The sequence below is a fragment of the Calliphora vicina genome, chromosome 3, assembly GCF_958450345.1.
Source record: "Calliphora vicina chromosome 3, idCalVici1.1, whole genome shotgun sequence".
NCBI classification, from domain to species: domain Eukaryota; kingdom Metazoa; phylum Arthropoda; class Insecta; order Diptera; family Calliphoridae; genus Calliphora; species Calliphora vicina.
The window spans coordinates 82051416-82073104 of record NC_088782.1 but is presented as its reverse complement, the minus strand read 5'-3'; the positions used below and the strand labels follow the sequence as shown (position 1 = coordinate 82073104).

General features: G+C 33.1%; 1 protein-coding gene across 2 annotated transcripts in view; it reads left to right on the top strand.

The window, feature by feature from the left end:
- Positions 1-974: 974 nt before the first annotated feature.
- The window catches only part of Vps13D (vacuolar protein sorting 13D), an 862750-nt gene continuing 842035 nt past the window's right edge, over positions 975-21689 (top strand). For both annotated transcript variants that reach the window (XM_065502881.1, XM_065502880.1), the window contains exon 1: positions 975-1131. In XM_065502881.1, coding sequence (XP_065358953.1) covers positions 1035-1131 — 97 coding nt within the window. In that variant the 5' untranslated portion in view covers positions 975-1034. The remainder of the gene's footprint in view (positions 1132-21689) is intronic.

The following is a 21689-nucleotide window of genomic DNA, read 5'->3' as shown; positions in this document are numbered from 1 at the left end:
TGCTTTTTGCATTAAAATGGAAATATTTTATTGCACTCCAGCTATGAAAACACTATGCATATTCTTATTTACATTAAAAATAAATAAAATGATATAACTTAACTTAATATGACTTTAATTAAATATTAGAGTATAAAAAATTATATAAAATATGTTTCACTAATTAGTTGGAATACGTATTTACATTTAAAAAAAAATCACTAGTTATTGCTCTAATTCTATACCTTTAAAAAAACCTTTATTTATTGATACACTTTTAACAAACACTTCAATTACAAATATAATTTAAATTAATCACTAATTATTTAATAAAACTTTATTTATCACTATTTAATTTAAACTTAAGTTAAAACACACACTTTTTACTTAACACAACCGATGATTTTAAAATTCATAAATATACTGAGTATTGTAATGTTCTTCTTCTTTCTTTTAAAATGTAGACAGTAAAAAATCGGTATTAATGTAATTTGTTATTGTAAAATTTGTCACTAACCAAAAATAATATTCTTTTGTATACTAAAATGGATAGTTTTTTATCATAATGTACTTTTTAATATTATCTATTAAGTTAATTTTTAGGGATATTTGTTTGTAACTAAAATGTATTTTAAGATGAGCATAATACGATAGTAATGTAATTTGTTTTTGTAAAATGTTTTTTATATGCTGAGTAACATTTTTGCGACACAAAAGAGACACATTTTAGTATACATATCGAAAATATAACTTCCTGGAAGGGCCCCTACATATTCGATATTATTTTTAGAAGAAATATATTTCTTCTAAAAAGAATATCGAAACCCAAAAAAATGCATTCAGAAGAATATGAACAATAATAAATAAATCAGCCTTGATTTTAATTATATATTCATGTGTCATCCTGTGTTTTATAATCTGACTAACACAGTAACCTTTTAAGTCAAATAAAAACATTGTTATTACAAAATTTGTTATCGTTTGACTTATGAAATAGAATAGAAGTAAACAAATCATTGAATATTTCCGTACATTAAACTATATTACTAATTGTTATGCTAAATGAATTAATAACGTGGGTGTTAAACACCTATCTCGGCAAATATCTTGAAGATTTTAACCCAGCTCAACTATCTATAGCTCTTGTGTCAGGTAATTGTGCAAAAATATATGCTAAGTTATTTCAAACTCTGGAATTAGAGAAGTTCTAGTCGAAAGGTATTTTTGGGTTCCTATAAACCAAATTTAAATAATTTCTTTGTTTTATTCAGAAATTCCCATGGTAATCTTGTAGTTTATAGAATGATTAAGATGGTATCAAAAAAAACTCATATGTACTCTAATTTTAACTTTCAAACAACTATAACTCATACGTAAACAATTTTTTAATGTTACAACAAACTTTGAACTACATTCCGTGTGATTTTATTTCTTATAATTTTGCAATCCACGCACACGGTGCCACATCTCATCTCATTCTTATGAACTCAAATTTTGAATATACATCTTGATTAAATATATCTCGGAAGTTTCTACAAAATTGGGAAGATGAGTGTAAAATGATTATGATAGTTCTATTTTCTTATTCTATCGTTTGTGGCAATACACAATACCTCCACAAAAATAAGAAAAAAAGATAATATAGGCTGATCATAATGAGCTAGCTTATGGTTAGCTGAAACTTATGCATAGTGAGTGATTACTGAATCATTCTGATGACACTACATGGAAAAACTGAATAGGGATTTACAAGGGAAATGAGCTAGTATTTTAATCACCTGTGACTCATTTCTGATTGATCATTAGTTAGTTTTAAGTTAACTCAAAGTCAGCTTGAGTGAGTCAAAAGTTAGTTTAATACTTATCGATATGAAGTCAGTTGTTATAATAAAATAGCTAATCTATGTAAAATTTTACAGTTATGTTGCCCTTTACTCTCGCTACTCTCTTTAATGTTTGTTTATTTCTGCATCAGCTTTGAGGGAGTCAAAAGTTAGTTGAATACTTATCGAGAAGAAGTCAGATGTTTTAAAAGACAAATAGCTCATCTCTGCATCAATCTTGAGTTACTTCATAAGTCAGTTGTAAATGAGTTAGCAATAAGTAAGGTGACCATACGTCTTCTTTTTTAGAGGACAATCATTTATTTTAACTGGCTGTTATCTATAAAATTTGTGTCCTCTTTCTGTCATCTTTTTCCATAATCTTACATCTTAATTTTTAAAAGCATGATCAATATTTATTTTTATTTTTATAAATCTTGTTCAAATTGCTTTTAGTCTGTCAGGAACTAATGCAGCTGTAGAGAGAATGTTTTCATTAATTAATAGAGTGACAATTAGTTGTATGGAAAATATTTTTAGTTTGAGTTTTGAAGGGTGCCGGCCGGAATATTGTGACACTAGGTCTAAAAGTTAGGTGCTGCAAATTTGAGCCAAATCGGACAACTACTTCGGGACGCGCATCGAGGTCAGATATATGCAAAATTTTATTATTTATATGAAATACATTTGTGGAACTCCTTAACTTTCTGCATTATTTTCATTAAAATATGTAGATTTATTTATTTTAATGAAAATTACAGTAAAAATTAGTTTGGAGATTAACTATATCTCCATATGAACGTAAATTTTACTGTAAAATATTTTAAAAAATGTTTAATTCAAATTAATTTTTGACTTTTTTCTTTATGTCATCTATTTTCATTTTCAAAATATGGTCGCCTTACAATAAGTCAACTTGATTTTGAGTCAGCTCATAAAAGTCCGACAGGGATATAACAAATAGTGAGCATGTTTTGGTTGTTCAACGACTAACTTGCTTTTTGATTGTAAAATACCTAAAAACCTAAAACCACAAAAAAATATATTTAAATGGCTGCGAATTGAAATGAAACTGTACCCGTTATTTTCGGTCTCTGTTTATAATATATTCAGTCTATCTAAAATTAGTTTCTAATGGAATAAAAAGTACATTATTTATTTCATATTTTCTAAACTTAATATGAAAAAAATTTTGAATATAATAGTAGTGTTCGCGTACTTGATAATTTGTAATAATTTGTACAAATTATCACTGGAAGTTACGGCATTCCGTTCGTTTACTTTTAAAAACTTGTAACGAGAGAGCAAGATAGTGTTTAAAGTGACAGTTCGTAGATAGAGAACATGATATTTTTTACTGGACATTTTTTGTCCAGTAAAAAATATTAACATAAAAAATATGTTTAAAACATATGGTTGCAAATATAAACAAAACTAAAAAGTTGAAAATTAATACTATTTACAAGTTTGCAAAGAAACGATGAAAAATAATACAAGACAAACATTTCGCTATTGTCGGTTGTTCTTCCCTTAAAAAAAATATTCAATAATTAATTACACTGTGCAACAAATCAAAACTTTTGGAAAAAACACGATCATGACAGTATAGGTTTGACTCTACTAACAAAGGATAGTTAAACCATATACTCAGTTTGTCCATTTTGATGACCAATTTTTTTTATGGGCCCCCAAAGATTCTAAAAATCAGTGGGCCCTCTAAAAAAAAGTGTCATCAGTTTTTGGCCAACAGCTAATTCAGACTTGGTGATACCGCAGTGATAGACCAGTTTTAGAGTCGAATGTACCATGTCCCGGCAATACTCTGAACTGGACGCCATTTGTCCCGTTTTAAAAAAACCATATCTTTTACATTAATTACCACAAAAAATATAAATTTATACACATTTTTTAGTATGAAAAAGTGCAATTTTTTTGAAGGACGGAGTTTTAAAGTGGCATATTTTTGAATCTAATTGAGATATTGACTTGAAATTTTTTTTGTAAGACCAAAAATTAACTTATCTAAACAAAAAAATATAGCTCGGAATGAATGTGGATCAGATTGTTCCTAATATTTGCAATCCTATTAAAATTTTGATATAAATTTTAGTTTTAGAAACTCAATGAATATGTAATATATAATAAAATCTTTATTTATTAACGAAACTCAATGAAATTTTCAGCGTTTTTTAGTTTGTCATTCTAAATAACAAGGTGTAAAAAACTTGTCAAAAGGTCAAAGGGAATCCCGCAATTCCTAAAAATTGGAGCAAAAATCCCAAAAATTATATTTTTGCCTATAGGGTCCACATTTCCTTCGGGGCTGGGAAAATACTTTAAGGATAAATGGGGAACACATCAGGGTTTCCAAAGCTGCTTTCCGTTTTCTGATCCCTGCTTTAGGATTTTAGAACATGTGGCCCAAAGTTGAAATTTTGATAAAAAAGTAGGTCAATTTCTAAAGGACGTAGGGCCGACATGTTCGAAAAATAGGACATGTTTTTTATACCAAAATGTTCTCCGTAAAGAAACTTTATAGAAAAACATAAAATTGTTATATGTTCTTAAAGAAAGTTGTTTTTTAATAAGAAAAGAGTTAAGTCACCTTTTTGTCCAAAAAACAGCAAAAGTATAGTTATTTTTGAATTTTTAAATTGAAAATCGGTTATTTTTGGATTCGTAATTGATATTGCTCTGAAATCTTTTGTGTGTTATTGGTAATTTAGTTGTCTAACTAACAAAAAAAGTGCGCCCTATATTTTTAAAAAAGTGGACCAAGGTATGGCAAAATTTTAAAATTTCAATTTTGAAATGCCTATAACTAGGAAATTATAAGAGATAAATGGCACACGCAAGCATGTTTTTTCAAGACCTAGCCGAGCGTTTTCCAAAAATATAAAATTCTTTGAAATCGGATGGGAAACAAAAAAATGGCACATGTTTAAAAATTGTACATGTCGAAGGTAGCCTACTTTGAGCCACCATAGCGCCGCCCCTGGAGTATTTGTAGGGCCCATTTTAATAACTTAAACTCGAATATTCCTTGGCTAGAAATGCCAGATTTATTTTCAAAAAATTTCGATTCAGTGGCTCACAGCTTATTTCAACCAGCACCTTTAAAACAAATTTAACTAATATAATTTCGAAACGAAACAAGATATTGAAAAAATTTTAATGAGGAATGAAAAAAAAAAGTTTTATTCAGTCTCAAGTTCACACTCTAAAAAACTTACATACTTAAAACCAAAAATATAGGATTTTTATTTAAACTGCTGGTTGTAATAAGCTGTGAGCCACTGTATATCCCACTCAGCGATAAAATATTATTAAAAATTTTGAAAAAAAAGTCAAAAGTTGTATATCTTGAGTTACAGAACACTTATTTTGATATATACCCCACTCGCATCTCACTAAGCGACCAAAAAGAACTTCAAGGAAAAGACCTAAGCTTTCTTTTGAGAAAAAAACCCCATTTTCAAAAAAAATCAAAAACGTTTTTGATTTTGGGAAAAAAATTTCAAAAAAATTTTATTTGCTAAGAATTAGTGTGCTGAATTCCCAATAATTGATAAATTCGCTGAAATTTATTGTTGGGGGATAAGCTAGTTCCTATGCGCATTTCACAGGTTGCTTAGGCTAGATCATCAGGAAACCTTTTCCCAAAAGGCTTTAGAAAAACTAAAGATATTATACAAATAAAACACTAGAGTGAATGTGAATTACAGACACTCAAGCTTTATTTGTAAAAATATCAAAGCGTAACAATAAACAGTGAGTTTATCTTTTGTTACATTCCCTACTACAATTGGTTGGTTTCTTTTCAACTCAAACTGTAGTTTGTAAGTGGGTAAAGAAAAAACAAAACCAAAAATAAAACAACTTGCTTTATTGTTTTCGCAAGAAAATCAAAATAAATAGAGTTGCCAGTTTTTAGTCTTGAAGCACGGGAACCTGCTGCAAATTTATCAAAAAGTTATACGGGAATACAAAATTATTTTTTTTTTCATAGATAGTTATATAGTTTCCTATATACAGGCTTTCAAGGTCAGTGATTTGATGTAAATAAAAGATTATTTATATCATTTTCAATATAATCCGACGTTTCGTTGGTATTATTTCCAACTTCTTCAGGGATTGAATTTTATTTTAATCTGGTAACATTATAAATATACAAAAGGAAAATTCTGGTCAATAACAACAATAATTATAATCTACATATTCAACAAATTTACTTACATATAATCTTTTTTGTCAAGTTTACATCATTTATAAAATATATCACAGTTTTTTGTATAAGTGGACAACACAACACAAAACTTAAAAATATTAAAATAAATGTATGCAAAAATAAATAAAATATCACAGTAAATTTGTCTTATTCGATCACAGTTGTTGTTATTACTAAAATATTGCAATGGTGTAGATTGCATTTGTATTATCTTTATCCTCTTTTGTATTTATTGCACTTTCTGATTTTTGCTGTATTCTCAAGCTCTCCAACGTATATCTCTTATTTTCCCTTTTTTCCTTATCTAAAATCTTCACTCTTTCAAAGTTTGGTTTGTGTCCGTTTTCAATGCAGTGTTGTGATAGTGCAGTTGATTGTTTTTCTCTCTTTATGTCCGCCTTATGTTCATCTATTCTCACGCCTAAATTTCTCTTTGTTGTGCCAATGTACACTTTCCCACACACCTCACTGTCTCCGCCATCACATTCAATTTGATACACTACATCACCTTGTTCTCTGCACTCAATCTTCGTCTTTGTTTGTGTAAATAAGCTGTGTATTGTTCTGTTTGGTTTATGTGCAAATATTATTTGTTGGTCTTTTATCATCTCTCTCAATTTGTTGTTCTCAGTTAGTCTTGGGATTAAAGGTATACTGTAATATTTGGCGTTGCCAGATGTTTCCTCTTTGTCATTTTCCCGTGAAGAATTATCATTACTCCCATTTTTAACCTTAATTATCAGTTTATCCACTAGATCATTTGGAAAGTAATTTTTCTTCAGTATAATCTTAATTTTCGCTATATTTCCTATTTCAAATTGTCGGTCACTCATCTTCATAACTTTGTTAATTAGATTCATCGCTGTATTCATCTTTTGTCTCATGGGTTGTGTTGAGTGGAAATTCAATAATCGTCCAGATGCAATTGGTTTCATATACCAATCTGTTATTATCCTCTGGTTATTCCTATGTATTCTCATATCAAGGTATGGTATAGAGTTGTCCGTTTCTCTCTCCAGCGTAAATTTCAACTTGTTGTGATATGAGTTAAATGTCTTTAGTATCATGTCCTCATCCTCATATTTTATTATAGCAAATAAATCATCGACATATTTTGTGATGAGTTTTATTTTAATATTTCTCTCCTGTAGCTCCGCTAATGTTTGATCCAGTAGGCAGTCCAATATTATATCAGCAACTGTTGGTGATAAAGGGTTTCCCATTGGCATACCATATGTCTGGTGGTATAATTTGTCGTCATGTACAAAATAATTATTGTCATTCAAGCAGAATTGAAGTATCTTCAGAAATTGTGTTCTTGGTATTTTGGTGTGATTCTGTAGTGAACTCCATTTTGCCATAATATTGCTTATAGCTAGGTGTATAGGTATGTTTGTAAATAACGATACCACGTCCAAAGATATAAGGATCTCATCTTCGTCCAACGTAAGTGTATCCAGTTTCATCTTTAATTCCAGGGAGTTCCTTATATTATATTTTTCCTGTATAATGTTCTTCAATATCTTCCCAATATGTTTCGATAATTCGTAACAGGGTACTCCTACCGATGATGATATTGGACGAAGTGGATTGTTAAGTTTATGGATGTTAGAAAGCCTGGGGGCCGTTGCTGCGTTTGATGTTAATACTCTCTTATCATAAATACTTATATATTCTTTCTTATATAGGTCCATAATAAGATTGTTGTTTGCCCTCTGTAATTTTTGTGTCGGGTCTATCAAAATTCGTTTGTATGTGTTTCTATCTTTCAATAACTCATCCATTCTCTCGTAGTAGTCCTTTTTGTACATTAAAACTGTCTTGTTTCCCTTGTCTGCTTTAGTTATGATTATCTTATCCTTATATCGTTTCAAGAATCTTCTTGTATCGTCATAAATGTTTAGTATGAATTTATCTTTGTCATTATTCTTCATTGTTCTTCGGTGCGTCATAATTCTGTTTGCTATCTTAGATCTGATGATATCCTTTTCTCTATCATCCGTGAGGGTTTGTACCCATTGTTCCAAATCTGCTATCAATCCGATCGTAGAAAAATTCCCGTTACTGATTGGTAAAGCAAATTTTGAACCTAGAGAAAGAATCCATTTGCTATCATCGGGAATATTTATTGTCGTATTATTAACAAACCATTCAGGGTTGAATGTTATGTTATATTCCTTAAATTTTCTCTTCTTCAAATTTTCAATCTTGGACAAATGTGATCCCTTATTCTCCATGGTGATATTTCTATATCTAGATTGTTGTCCCATCATAAAGGATTCGTATTCATTCCCACTTATGGATCGTGTAATTAGTCGTCTCATTTCAGCCATATCCTTCTTCAAATCATTCAAATTGTAATTCGTTTCCCTAATTTCCAGACTCAGTATCTTCATGTGAAATTTATGTTCAACCTTATATAATTTCTGTGATATCCTCGTCGATGTGAATAACTGTCTTGTGATCTTCGTCGTGTTTATCAAATGTGTCGGTGTAAGACCCTTCTTCCTGCAGGTTAACAGATATTTAAGTCGTTCAGTTTGTTTTCCTAGCTTCTTCATACTCCTACAATATCTCTTAAGTAATAAGCAGGTGTCCACGTTGTACTTTTGCTTGATACGATTAAAAAGAATTTGTGTGCTGAATTCCCAATAATTGATAAATTCACTGACATTTAATGTTGGGGGATAAGCTAGTTCCTATGCGCATTTCACTGGTTGCTTAGGCCAGATCATCAGGAAACCTTTTCCCAAAAGGCTTTAGAAAAACTAAAGATATTATACAAATAAAGCACTAGAGTGAATGAGAATTACAGACACTCAAGCTTTATTTGTAAAAATATCAAGGTTTAAACAAAACACCAACAATATACAGTGAGTTTATCTTTTCTTACATTCCCTACTACAATTGGTTGGTTTCTTTTCAACTCAAACTGTAGTTTGTAATATTTTAATTTTTTTTTTGACAGATTGAAGAAATAGCTAACTAAACTATTTGGGACACATTTTGCTAAGAATAATATTAATAAGTTACATGGATGAGAAAAAACACCTGTTTGGCCAAAATGTAAAATTTTTACCGCATCTAACTCAGACAGTTCTTCACCGATTTTGTTGAAAAATTGTGTCTGAATTACTATTCAATAGTAATTCAAATTTCATGCCGATCGGAAGACATATATTTCAAAAGTTGGTTCACTAGACATGAGTCTAGATTTTACACAATTTAAATTAATGTTTTGTTTTAATAAATAAAATAGGATAATAATTATAAACGAATTTGTTTCAATTCTTCTCTGATCTTTTAGTGGTGTCCCGTTTTGGAAATTTCAAAAGGTGGCACTCTAAATAGCTCACAAAGATCACTTCTTACCTTAAAAATTTTCGTTTTTTACTGACGCTAAAACAAAGATTTTTTGTTAAAAAAGTATGTTCGAGTGTATTGTGCTGCAATATCAAAGAATTGGCAAATCATTATCAATATGATCCGGGTCCATCACGTTACCCAATGTTGATCACGCAACACCGGATTGATGCAAGATATGAAAAAATGTTGAAATTTTTTAAAGTGGGTAAGGTTTCTGATTTTTCTGAAGAGTAACTTTAAGCTTTTTACATAAGTTTTTGATATTTGACTAGAGGATTGACTTTTAAGTGAAATGAAATAATTTTGTGTTTACCTTAAAAACCAAAAAGATTTTAATATGGTGATTTTCCATCATTTAACGGTAACAGACATCACAATAAAATTTGGAAGTAATATATGGGGCATTTCACGTCAAGTGAACCAACTTTTGAAATCGATGTCTTTCGATCGCGATGAAATTTGCACCAATGTTAGTTCTATTGTATAGTAATTCGGACACCATTTTTCAACAAGATCGGTCAAGAACTCTCTGAGTTATAGGAGGTCAAAATTTGACATTTTGGCCAAACAGGTGTTTTTTTTTATCCATATAACTTATTACCTATTGTTCTTAGCAAAATGTGTCCCAAATAGTTTAGATAGCTATTTATGCAATCTTTCGAAAAAAAAATTAAAAAAATTTAATAAAATATTTTTGATTTTTTTTTTTAAATCAAAAATATTTTTGACTTTTTTTTTCAAAATGGGCCCTTTTTATTTTTTTTTTTTATTTTTTTTTTAAGAAAGCTTTTTGTCGCTTAGTGGGATGCGAGAGGGATATCTATAAAAAAATGTTTTGTAACTCAAGACATACAATTTTTTACTTTTTTTTGAAAAATCAAAAACCTTTTTGACTTTTTTTTTTCCAAAATGGACTCTTTTTTAATTTTTTTTTTTCTCAAAAGAAAGCTTAGGTCTTTTCCTTTAAAACCTTTTTGGTCGCTTAGTGGGATGCGAGTGGGATATCTATCAAAATAAATGTTTTGTAACTCAAGACAAAGGTTTTTAAATTTGCGCTATTTTAATTTTTTTCATATTTGTGTGTAAACCTTAAACATTAAACTTACGCAGAGAAACTAGACACATTAGCCTTTCCGATGGTATGTAACATACCCAACTAAAATTTCATAGCCTCGATACTGTAATACCCATAATATGTTAACCTCAGGAATAAAAATCACTTTTTTTCTATGGAAATGTTGAATAATTTAATTTTGTTATTTATTTGTAATAATAATTAATTTAATATATAATAATAATAATAATAATAATAATAAAAAGATGAATAATTTAGTAAAATTTAATCTTAATCACAATAGATCAATTTATATAATAACTATTTTTACACTTAATTTATGAAGTTTTTAAATTTTCAAATATCCATACTTTTATCCTCCTTATTTGTCACCTTTATTAGCTGCTTTTTTTTTGTCAATCCTTTCTTGGCGTTATTAGATTCAGCTACTGATTTCGCTGCTGGCTTCTTTTTTGGCTTTGGAAAGAAATCGCATTGAGTAGATGCAGAAAACTTTTTTAATTTGAGTCTTCCATCGACAAGCGGTATGAAAGCATGGTATTGAGCAGTGCCATCGATTGTTACCGCAGCATCGAATCTGCTCTTTAGTGTTTTCAATGTTTCCTCATGATCCTCTTTGCTACTAAAAACTATTTTAGTTTCTTTACAATAATTCTTTGCCCAATGGAATAAAGCAGTCGCATCTAAGATGCGATCTTGATGAGAGCACTGGAGGCTATACTTCGCTGCATTTCTTTTGAGGTTTGCTCCAATACCATCACATGCTCCTTTACGATGAGCAGTAGGATGAAAATGCCACTCAGCTGGCATTCCAAAATCTTTTTCATGAGCTGTAAGATTTGCGAAGCTACTTTTGTTTTTAAAATGTTGACGAGCTCCGTCCGAAACGTAGTATACCTTTTCTACTGTAAATTTTGATTTTAGATAATTTAGTATTATCTTCTGGTACTCATAAACTGCAACGGTGTCATGTTTTAAATCGTCGGATATGATTGCCATACTTTTGTGTTCCAGGTTTTCTTCTTTCATGTAGTAAATAACTACTGTGAATATAGTTGCTTCGTCGTTATTGAAGTGGAATGCTTGTATGGAATTCTGAAGAACATATTTATAGTTCTCTGCGAAATCAAATGAAATAATGAATTCACCAGACTTCAAATGTGTTTTCAAGTCTTTGAAGAATGACCACTGCTCTTTGACTAAAAAGTCATGGGTCATCAAATTTAGCAATCCTCTACACAGTTCTTCCACAAAATCATCCACATTTAAAATTTTGGTTTTCAGTGTGCATCTTTCAGTCTGAAGCCAAGATTCAAATTTTAACTCCTCAATACATTCTCGATCAAAAGAGTTGATTAAATTTTCTTTGATGGATGTGGTTTCCGGGCAATTCGAACATTCACCTAAGTGGCAAGAAGTTGTAGCATTAGGGCACATAGTCAATTTAAGGCAATCGCGGTAATGGTGTAAATCTTCTGATGAATCATCTTTTAAGTAATTTAAGTTGATTTCCTTCAACATCAATTTAACATTTTCATGGTAAATACAAACACATACTGTGTGAGTTCCGCTGCTTCCTGCCAAAACGCAATGTTTTGGCCTCAGTTGTGTAAATTTTGTGAATCCAATTTTGACATCCTCGTATTCAGATTGAAATGTTGCGAATAATTCATTCAGGTTACAGAGAACCATTCTCTTCTGCATTTGAACTTTCTTGCCATCGATTCGTACAGACATCCAGTCTTTCATCCCTGGCATCAGGCGACTCATATCATCTCGCTGATAAAACTGAGTTATTAGAGATTTAGTATCGCACTCCAAAGTTTTTCCCTTCTTTTTGTTTGGGAGTGTGAGAATCCCATGCTCAGCAACCAATTGTTTACCAATTCTTGCTTTTCGTTGAGACGTTCCAAACTCAGTCATTGTTTTTGCAGAACTCCATGTTCTTGGAGCAAGCGTGAGAAGTTGAATTCTTTCAGCTTCACTCTGTGACGTTTTGTATTTATCTTTTATTTGTTCAAGAACTTCTACTGCATCCTTATGGTATTGGTTTCGACACTCATTCGTTGAATTTGAAAAGTTAGAATAACCATCATCATCAACAGTTCTGTCTTCATTCTCGGAATTACTTTTGTCTTCATCTGGAATAACTTCAACGCAAGGCTCATTACTATTCAAATTCGGTAATTCGTTCAACTTTCCGAGCTCTTTCCTGCATGATCCACAAATTTTCAATCGTTTTGACAGCGTAGGGAATTTTTTTAATAAGCCGTCGGAAATATTTCGCATATCTGATGATCTGTGCTTCATTTTGTTAAAGGGATTAAAACAAAAAGACGAATAAATTTCATTTTCAACCTTAGCCTTTTTAGAAGTCGTAGACATTTTGAATTTTGTAAGTATTTATGTAAATAACACACGTCTTAACTTTAACGCTGTTTCTAAAAAACTGATTTCCGTATGTCTTCAGAATGACAATAAATAGTTTTTTAAGATCAGGTAGTACGTTTTAATGAATGAGTCTAAAAACTTTTATTAGGGTCAAGAAGGGCTTACATACTAAAGTACCTAGTTTAACCAAATGTTACAAATAATAATAAAAATAAACCACCATATAAATAACCTACCTGTCAACTTCTACCTCTCCACCCACTTCTTAAAGTCAAATGTCATAAAATAATAAATAAACTGGTACTTCGGAGAAGGGCCATAAAATATTTCCACTTGATTCCAAAAATTTGTTTCTGGGGCACCTGATATTTTAACAATGAAAATCACGTGCGCTGAAAACTACCTCTAGGATTGACTAAAAAAGCCGCAAGATACAAAACTCAGACAAATTTTGGGGGTGGAAAATTAATAGCGGTCGGCCTCATATTGCACCCCTCCAGTGGCTATTATCGGTCAGTTGTTGTGGTTTTTATTTTTAAGGTTTTAGAAACACTTACACACAGATATGATAAAAATCAATTTAAAAACCTTTGTCTTGAGTTACAAAACATTTATTTTGATAGATATCCCACTCGCATCCCACTAAGCGACCAAAAAGGTTTTAAAGGAAAAGGCCTAAGCTTTCCATTTTGGAAAAAAAAAGTCAAAAAGGTTTTTGATTTTTCAAAAAAAAGTAAAAAATTGTATGTCTTGAGTTACAAAACATTTTTTTATAGATATCCCACTCGCATCCCACTAAGCGACAAAAAGGGTGTTAAAGGAAAACACATAAGCTTTCTTCTGAGCAAAAAAAAAAATTAAAAAATGGGTCCATTTTTTTAAAAAAAGTCAACAAAGTTTTTGATATAGCAAAAAAATTCAAAAATTTTAAATCTTGAGTTACAAAATATTTTTTTTGATAGATATCCCATTCGCATCCCACTAAGCGACCATATAGGTCGCTTAGGAAAAGACCTAAGCTTTCTTAAAAAAAATAAAAAAAAAAATAAAAAGGGCCCATTTTGAAAAAAAAATTCAAAAATATTTTTGATTTAAAAAAAAATCAAAAATATTTTATTAAATTTTTTTTTTCGAAAGATTGCATAAATAGCTATCTAAACTATTTGGGACACATTTTGCTAAGAACAATAGGTAATAAGTTATATGGAAAAAAAAACACCTGTTTGGCCAAAATGTCAAATTTTGACCTCCTATAACTCAGAGAGTTCTTGACCGATCTTGTTGAAAAATGGTGTTGGTTGGTTCACTTGACGTGAAATGCCCCATATATATTTCGTTTTTTTGAGTTTAAGATTAAATGGGAAACTATTAAAGTTATATTCCTCAGTTTTCCTGTCTCGACTTATACCTTCGTATAAGAAGCAGGTACTATGAAATTTTGACTTCGAGTTTTTAAATAATGGTGCTCCACCAGGTTATTCCTCACTAATGAGTTTTGTATGGTCCTCTACCAGATTTTCATCAAAAATGAGTTTTATGTGTTCCTCCACCAGAGTTTCTTCAATTAAGTTTTAATGGGTCTCCTCCAATGAGTTTTGAATGATCCTTCACCAGGTTTCTCTTCACAAAATATGTATATGAACTGTGTCTTCTCATAACCTCAAATCAAGGTTATAACAAAACGAACGCATGTGGATTAACATAAACGACTCAAAACTGTGAAAACAGTTATGCGACGCATAAAATTAATACCAATGCGAGATGAGACGCAGAACTCTCGAAAGCCAAACAACAAAAATAGGCCTGACCGTCCTTAAGAGGTAATGACGATGGCTCGCGAGTTGTTCCTCAACTCAGATCTGTTCCACGACTGGAAGTAATAAATATCATAATGTTCTTAAGGCATCACTATTGTTGCCGTTCATTGTTTTCGAACACCGAAATTCCTAAAACGGGGAAAATGTGTTCCAAACACTGAGTTTTTTTTTAGAAAAGTCCCCACTTTGACGTTATTTTCATTGTGATAGTAAAAAGTTTCACTTTCGTGAGAATGGTATATATAACTTTGTCATTCCGTTTGTAATTTCCACAATATAATTTTCCGACCCTATAAAGTATATATATTCTGGATCTTTATAGATAGCGGAGTCGATTAAGCCATGTCCGTATGTCTATCTGTCTGTTGAAATCAATTTTCTGAAGACCCCAGATATCTTCGGGATCCAAATCTTCAATAATTCTGTCAGACATGGTTTCGAGAAGTTTTCTACAAAACAGCAAAATCCGCCCATGAATAACGGAGATATGAGCATAAATCCGAGACAACCTCTGAAAATTTCATCAAAAAAAGACAATTTATGCTTTGACAAAAAAGCAACAAATCGTATGTTTGGATGTGTGTTGGTTTTATTGCTTTGCGTATTTTGTTATTTTTTTGGTGTTTTGTTTTGTTTGGCGTTGTTGTTGTTTTTTATACAACAACTCAGTTTGCAGCCAGCAACACTAACAAGTTCGTCCAGAAATTTATTTCCTAGCCATCTAATTCTGCGACCCTGTAACCTAGGGCAGTTGCACATAATGTGCTCTACTGTCTCTAGCTCCTCTGCGTCCCCACACACTCTACAGAAGTCCTGTGTGCCATTATCCCATTTATCCTTAAAGGCTTCTATTGAGCAATGACCGGTTATCACACCTACTAGAATCCTGAGATTATACCTATCCAACTCTATCAGTGTGTCGGTTGCGTTTGCATTCAGTTTTGGCCATAAGGCCCTGGACACTTTGCAATATGACCTACTGCTCCAGGATTGATTTGTATAGTTGCGGAATCTTTTGTAGTAGTGACATATAGGTGGTTTAACCCCCGTTCCCTAGTATCTGCTACCTCATTTCCCTGTATATCACAGTGCCCTGGAACCCAACACAGTCTTACTGAGTAGTGTACCAATAGCTCCTCTAGAGCTCTCCTACAGTCCTCCAATAAGTTGGAATGTATAAAATGACATTCCAAAGCCTTTAGTGCCGCCTGACTGTCTACGTAAATAGTCACTGCAGACTCTCTGTTTACGTGTGCCTTTATCAACTCTGTGGCTTTCCAGATCGCGAAGATTTCTGCGTGGAAGACGCTACACTTGTTTGAGAGTCTATAGAGCGCTTGATATTATTGTCGACTAAATAAACCCTGGCCCCAGTACCAGAGTCCATCTTGGATCCGTCAGTGAAAACTGTGCACCCATCAAACAATTGATCGGATCCAACCCACTTATCCCTAGTGGGGAACTCTACTGGGGGTGATGCACCGAAGTTGTGGGTCGCGACCTTATAGTCAGATATTCCAGATGGAATAATGTCCTGACCAATAAGACCTAAATCATACAGTATCCTGGTGTGACCTACCCGCAAGGGTTTTACCAAATAAGACTCTGATAGTCTAAGAAGTCCCTTGCTGCCACACTCTCAACATAGTTCTCAATGGGTGTAGGTTCAGGATTATATCCAAGGCCACCTGCGGGGTGCTACCTAGGGCACCTGTGTAATGAGCTTTATTGATTATAGCTCTGTAGCTACGTTTCCTCATTGCCTCCCACCATACTACGCAACCATATGTAATAATAGATCTAACAACAGAAGTGTAGATCCAATTAACCATACTTGGCCGCAGGCCCCAATTCTTACCAATTGAGTTCCTGCATGTATAGTAAGCATTAATCTTTCCTGCGTATTTATTTTCCATGACAATTTGTTGTCAAGGAAGGAGCACATGAATTCTCGTGATGAGAGGAGGCTCAATATGAACGGCAGAAATGCCTACATATTTCTTAACGGGGAGAGTGATCAAAACAAAAAAATAAATGACCCCAGCTACAACAAAAATTATTTAACCGCCAAACCAGCTGAGAGAGCTCGCTCTTGTTCCCCCGTGATACAATTACACGAACAAAATAATACACAAACAATATCACCAACCAATTTATGTTTAGAACAAAGCATAAAAGAAAATATGAAAAATTTAAATACAACAACTATACCAGTTTTAAAAACACAGACAAATACTGTTAATAAACAAGCTTGTGATCCACTAAACAAGAATAGTGAGAGTTTGAATGTTTTTAAGACTAAACAAACCACAATAAATAATGATGGTACACTGAAGGGCGCTATACCAAAAAAAAAAAGATAAGTACATTGAAATGACCAGTACTACCAGGTAAGCTTAGATATGTAAGTATTAATAAAAGAAATTTAAGTCCCCAAAATAATGGAACGTCTGTCAAGAAACAGAAGATAGTTGATAATCCCTTGATAGGCAATCGTTTCGCACTCTTGAGCGAGGATAATAATAATAATAAGAGTATAAAAGATGGTGTTTACGAAAAAAAATCATTAAAGCCACCACCAATATTACCTGCGTGAGTCCATCTCGAATAATTTGGTCAAAACATTTGTTGAACTCATTGGAAAAAATAATTTCCATATTGTTCCAATAAGAAAAGCCGGTATGCAAGAGACGAAAATAGTCGTATACACTGAGGATTTTTATAGAAAAATCTCTCAATACCTAAATGATCATAAAAGGAATTTTTATACCTATCAACTGAAAAGTAGTAAAGGGTTGACAGTTGTCATTAAAGGCATAGAGTCCAGTGTTGAGAATAATGATATCAAGGAGGCCCTGCAAGAATTGTGCTACGAAATAAGAGCTGTAGTTAATATATTCAATAAAGATATGTATGACTCCAGCAATCGCTGCCATCAAGTACGCATCGATTGCTGGAGTCATACATATCAGACCGAGTTTTTAGAGTGAAATATTGCGATTATGTAACAGGAAATTATGAAATTAAAGCTGGTGTTCTACAGGGAAGTGTTCTCGGACCAACAATTTATTTGATATATACTTCTGACTTGTCTGTGTGTGATAGACTTACCATATCAACATTCGCTGATGATACGGCAATACTTAGCTCACATACAGATCCGCAGGTAGCTTCTACGAAATTGGCCAATTATCTGAGACTCGTGGAGATATGGTTGAATAACTGGAGAATACGAGTAAATGAATTCAAAAGTAAACACATCACATTTACTCTCAGAAGGGGTGACTGTCCTATCACACTAAATAACATAAACATTCCACAGACAGATACTGTTACATACCTTGGTATTCACTTGGATAGACGACTTACTTGGCGTCGTCATATAGAAGCCAAGAGACTTCACATGAAGTTAAGAGCCTCTAGCCTTCACTGGTTACTCAATCGCCAATCAAAATTAAGCCTTGACTATAAAGTCATCCTGTATATCCTGATATCTGTTAAATCGTAGAATAACCATTGAGGAGCCTCTTAAAAGAAATTGTCCTGTTCAATGTGGCAATTGTCAAGAGTTTGGCGTGTGGTATGCGGAGACCTTCATTCTTCATCACAATGTGATATCCTAAAGAATGGTTTCAGAAGAAAATGTGGTAACTGTGGTGGCGATCATTCAGCCAACTACCGAGGGTGCCCAGTTTATAAGGAGTTATATATGCAGGCAACATCCATTCATCTGGTAAGCTTTGCTGTAGATTTAAATATAAGCGCGATCTATTGCCCACCACGCTTTTCAATGACCAAGGAGAAGTTTGAAGAATTCTTTAGCACGCTAGGAGGTCGCTTTCTGGCATTTGGCGACTATAATACCAAACATACTTACTGGGGCTCTCGACTAATGAATCCCAGAGGTAGACAGCTTTATAAAGCATAACTTGATCGTAAAAATGGCCTGGATTTTGTGTCACCTGGACAACCAACATACTGGCCTGCTGATCCTAAAAAATTCCTGATCTCATAGACTTTGCCATAACAAAAAATATTAAACGAAATTCAATCTACAGAAATGTCATATGAGTTATCTTCTGATCATTCCCCAATTATAGTATTTTATTACGGGAGGACTAACATTTCAAAATTTCATACTGAAACTATTACTTTAAAACAAATTGGCTTAAATATAAAAAATATATAAGCAGTCATATCCACACAGATCTTTGTATTCAGTGTGAGGAAGATGTAGATAAAAGTGTCAATGACTACGTCATTAATTGTATCGGCTCTAAGTCATTCAAAGAGTCAAATATTTCGTAAAACTGATATGCTGAAAATGCTAAAATATTTGCCGATCACTTAAGTACAGTCTTTCAACCAAACTCGCCAACAACTGTTTTTGAACTTGAAGAGCCACCTGTGTCAACATTATCTAATGATGACATATTAGCTATAAGCCCAAAAGACATTAACGAAGTAATCAAGGATAATATAATATTAAAAAAATCACCTGAAATTGATTCTGTTACACCTACTATGATTAAAAACCTACCGAGTGTGGCAATAATTGTTCTGTCTACAATATTTAATGCGATCTTTAAACATGGAGTTTTTCCGCAAATTGGAAAACTTCTCAGATAATAATGATACCAAAGCCATTAAAAGACTTGACCGTACCATCCTCCTATAGACCAATAAGCTTGCTTCCTTGCTTATAGAAACTTTTCGAAAAAGTGTTCCAAAAGAAAATCATACCATTTTTAAATGAGAAAAATATAATCCCAGTTCATCAATTTGGTTTCCGGGATAAGAAAACCGGAGAGATAAGAAAATTCTTTGAATCAAAGAGATATTGTTCAGCTATATTTTTGGATGACGCTCAAGCCTTCGACAAAGTTTGGCACAAAGGCCTGGTATATAAAATAAAATGTTTGCTGCCACCATCTACTCATAAACTATTGGAATCTTATCTATCGGTCCGTATATTTACAGTTAAGTACAACGATTACGTGACAAGAGAATATAGGATTGGAGCAGGAGTACCACAAGGAAGTGTTCTTGGACCTACCCTCTATTTGATTTACACCTCTGATTTGTCTACGAGCTATGAATTGACTATTTCTACATTTGCTGATGACACCGCAATTATTAGCTCGCATGAAACCCATATAAAACATCTAGTATACTAGATGGCCACTTAAGATGTTTTGAAACATGGTTAAACAAATGGAGAATACGTGTAAATGAGTTAAAAAGCAAACATGTTACGTTCACACTGAGGAGGGGATGCTGTCCACCTGTCACACTTAACAATGTTAATATACCTCAGTTCGATTATATTACATACCTTGGTATTCACTTAGATAGAAGACTTACTTGGCGCCGCCATATAGAAACCAAGAGACTTCACATGAAATTAAAATCATCTAGCCTTCACTGGTTAATAAGTGACCAATAAAAGTTAAGTCTGAACTAGAAAGTGTATAAAATCATTTTAAAAACAATTTGGACATATGGAATCCAATTATGGGGAACGGCCAGTAATTCCAGTATTGAGCTTATACAGAGGGCCCAGTCGAAAATTCTTAGGACCATGACGGGTGCACCATGGTACATAAGAAATGAAAACATCCACAGGGATTTGGAAGTGCCACTAGTGAAGGATGAGTTTAAGAAAGTCCGCGATAAATATATACTGAAACTGTAATCCCTCCCAAATCCGCTTTCTCGGCTTCTGGCACAGAGCCAAACCAGATCAAGGCTTTGTAGAGGAGATCTACCACCCCGCTAAGATGAGGTCCGTGCATCAAGCAATGCTCTGTTTAGAGAGCAATTAGTTTTAATTTTAGTTATAAGATTTAATCACTTATTGTTAGGCCTAATGATATAGGCCTAATGATCCTGGTAAATAACACCAATTCTGTCTTTGATGGGTTTACCCCAAGCCCGTTAGTTTTTGTCCAGGACGAGAGATCGCCAAGCGATTCCTGCATGATGTCACTGATAGTTGAGAAAAATTTTCCCTTGATCAGTATCACCACGTCATCCGCGTAGGCGACTTCTTCCTACCCTTAGATTCAAAGGTCCTAAGAATAGAATTAACCGCCAGCATCCACAGAAGAGGAGAAAGAACTCCACCTTGTGGTGTAACCCGTCTTCTAATCACATCGTCTCCTAGGGTTGAGTTGATAATCCTGCTTTCCAGCATTAAGATTATCCAACTCACCAGGAAGTCGTTAACCCTAAGTTCCACTAACGAGTTCCTAATTGCCTCTGTTTTAATGTTATTAAAGGCGCCTTCTATATCCAGAAACGCAGCTAGAGTATATTCCCTATGCTTCAAACTGTGCTCTATACAACCGACCACCCCATGAAGCGTACTCTCAAAGACTTACCATTGAGGTATACATGCTGAGCATTGCTGATGAGGTGAGTATCTATATTGCTCCTTAGATGTATATCTATCAGTCGTTCTAATGTCTTCAGAAGAAAAGACGAAAGGCTAATAGGTCTAAAATCCTTTGGTTTCGAGTGACTTACCGGCCTTAGGTATGAATACAACCTTGACCTCCCTCCATCCGCACGGTAGATACCTACTACTGAGACAACTCTTGAAGATATCCGCCAAAAGAAATAGCGCTGTATCCGGGATATTACATAGCATTGCCGAAAATACTCCATCCGGACCCGGTGATTTATACGGGTCGAAAGTCTTCACCGCCCAGGCTAGTTTTTCCCTAGTGACTATTTCCTCAATTTGTCTAGAGTCATGACTAATACCCTCAGGCATATTAACCCCCTGATCGTCATCCCTAGTGCCTGTACCTTCACAACCAGGAGAGTGCGTTTCCATAAGCAGGGAGAGTGTCTCCGAGCTGGATTCCGTCCATGAGTTGTCAGCTCTTTGAATATACCCTATGACCTTTGGGTCTTTGGATCAAATTCTCCGAAACCTTGACATCTCATTGACGTTATTAACGGATTCACAATAATTCCTTCATGAATTCCGCTTCGCTCTTTTC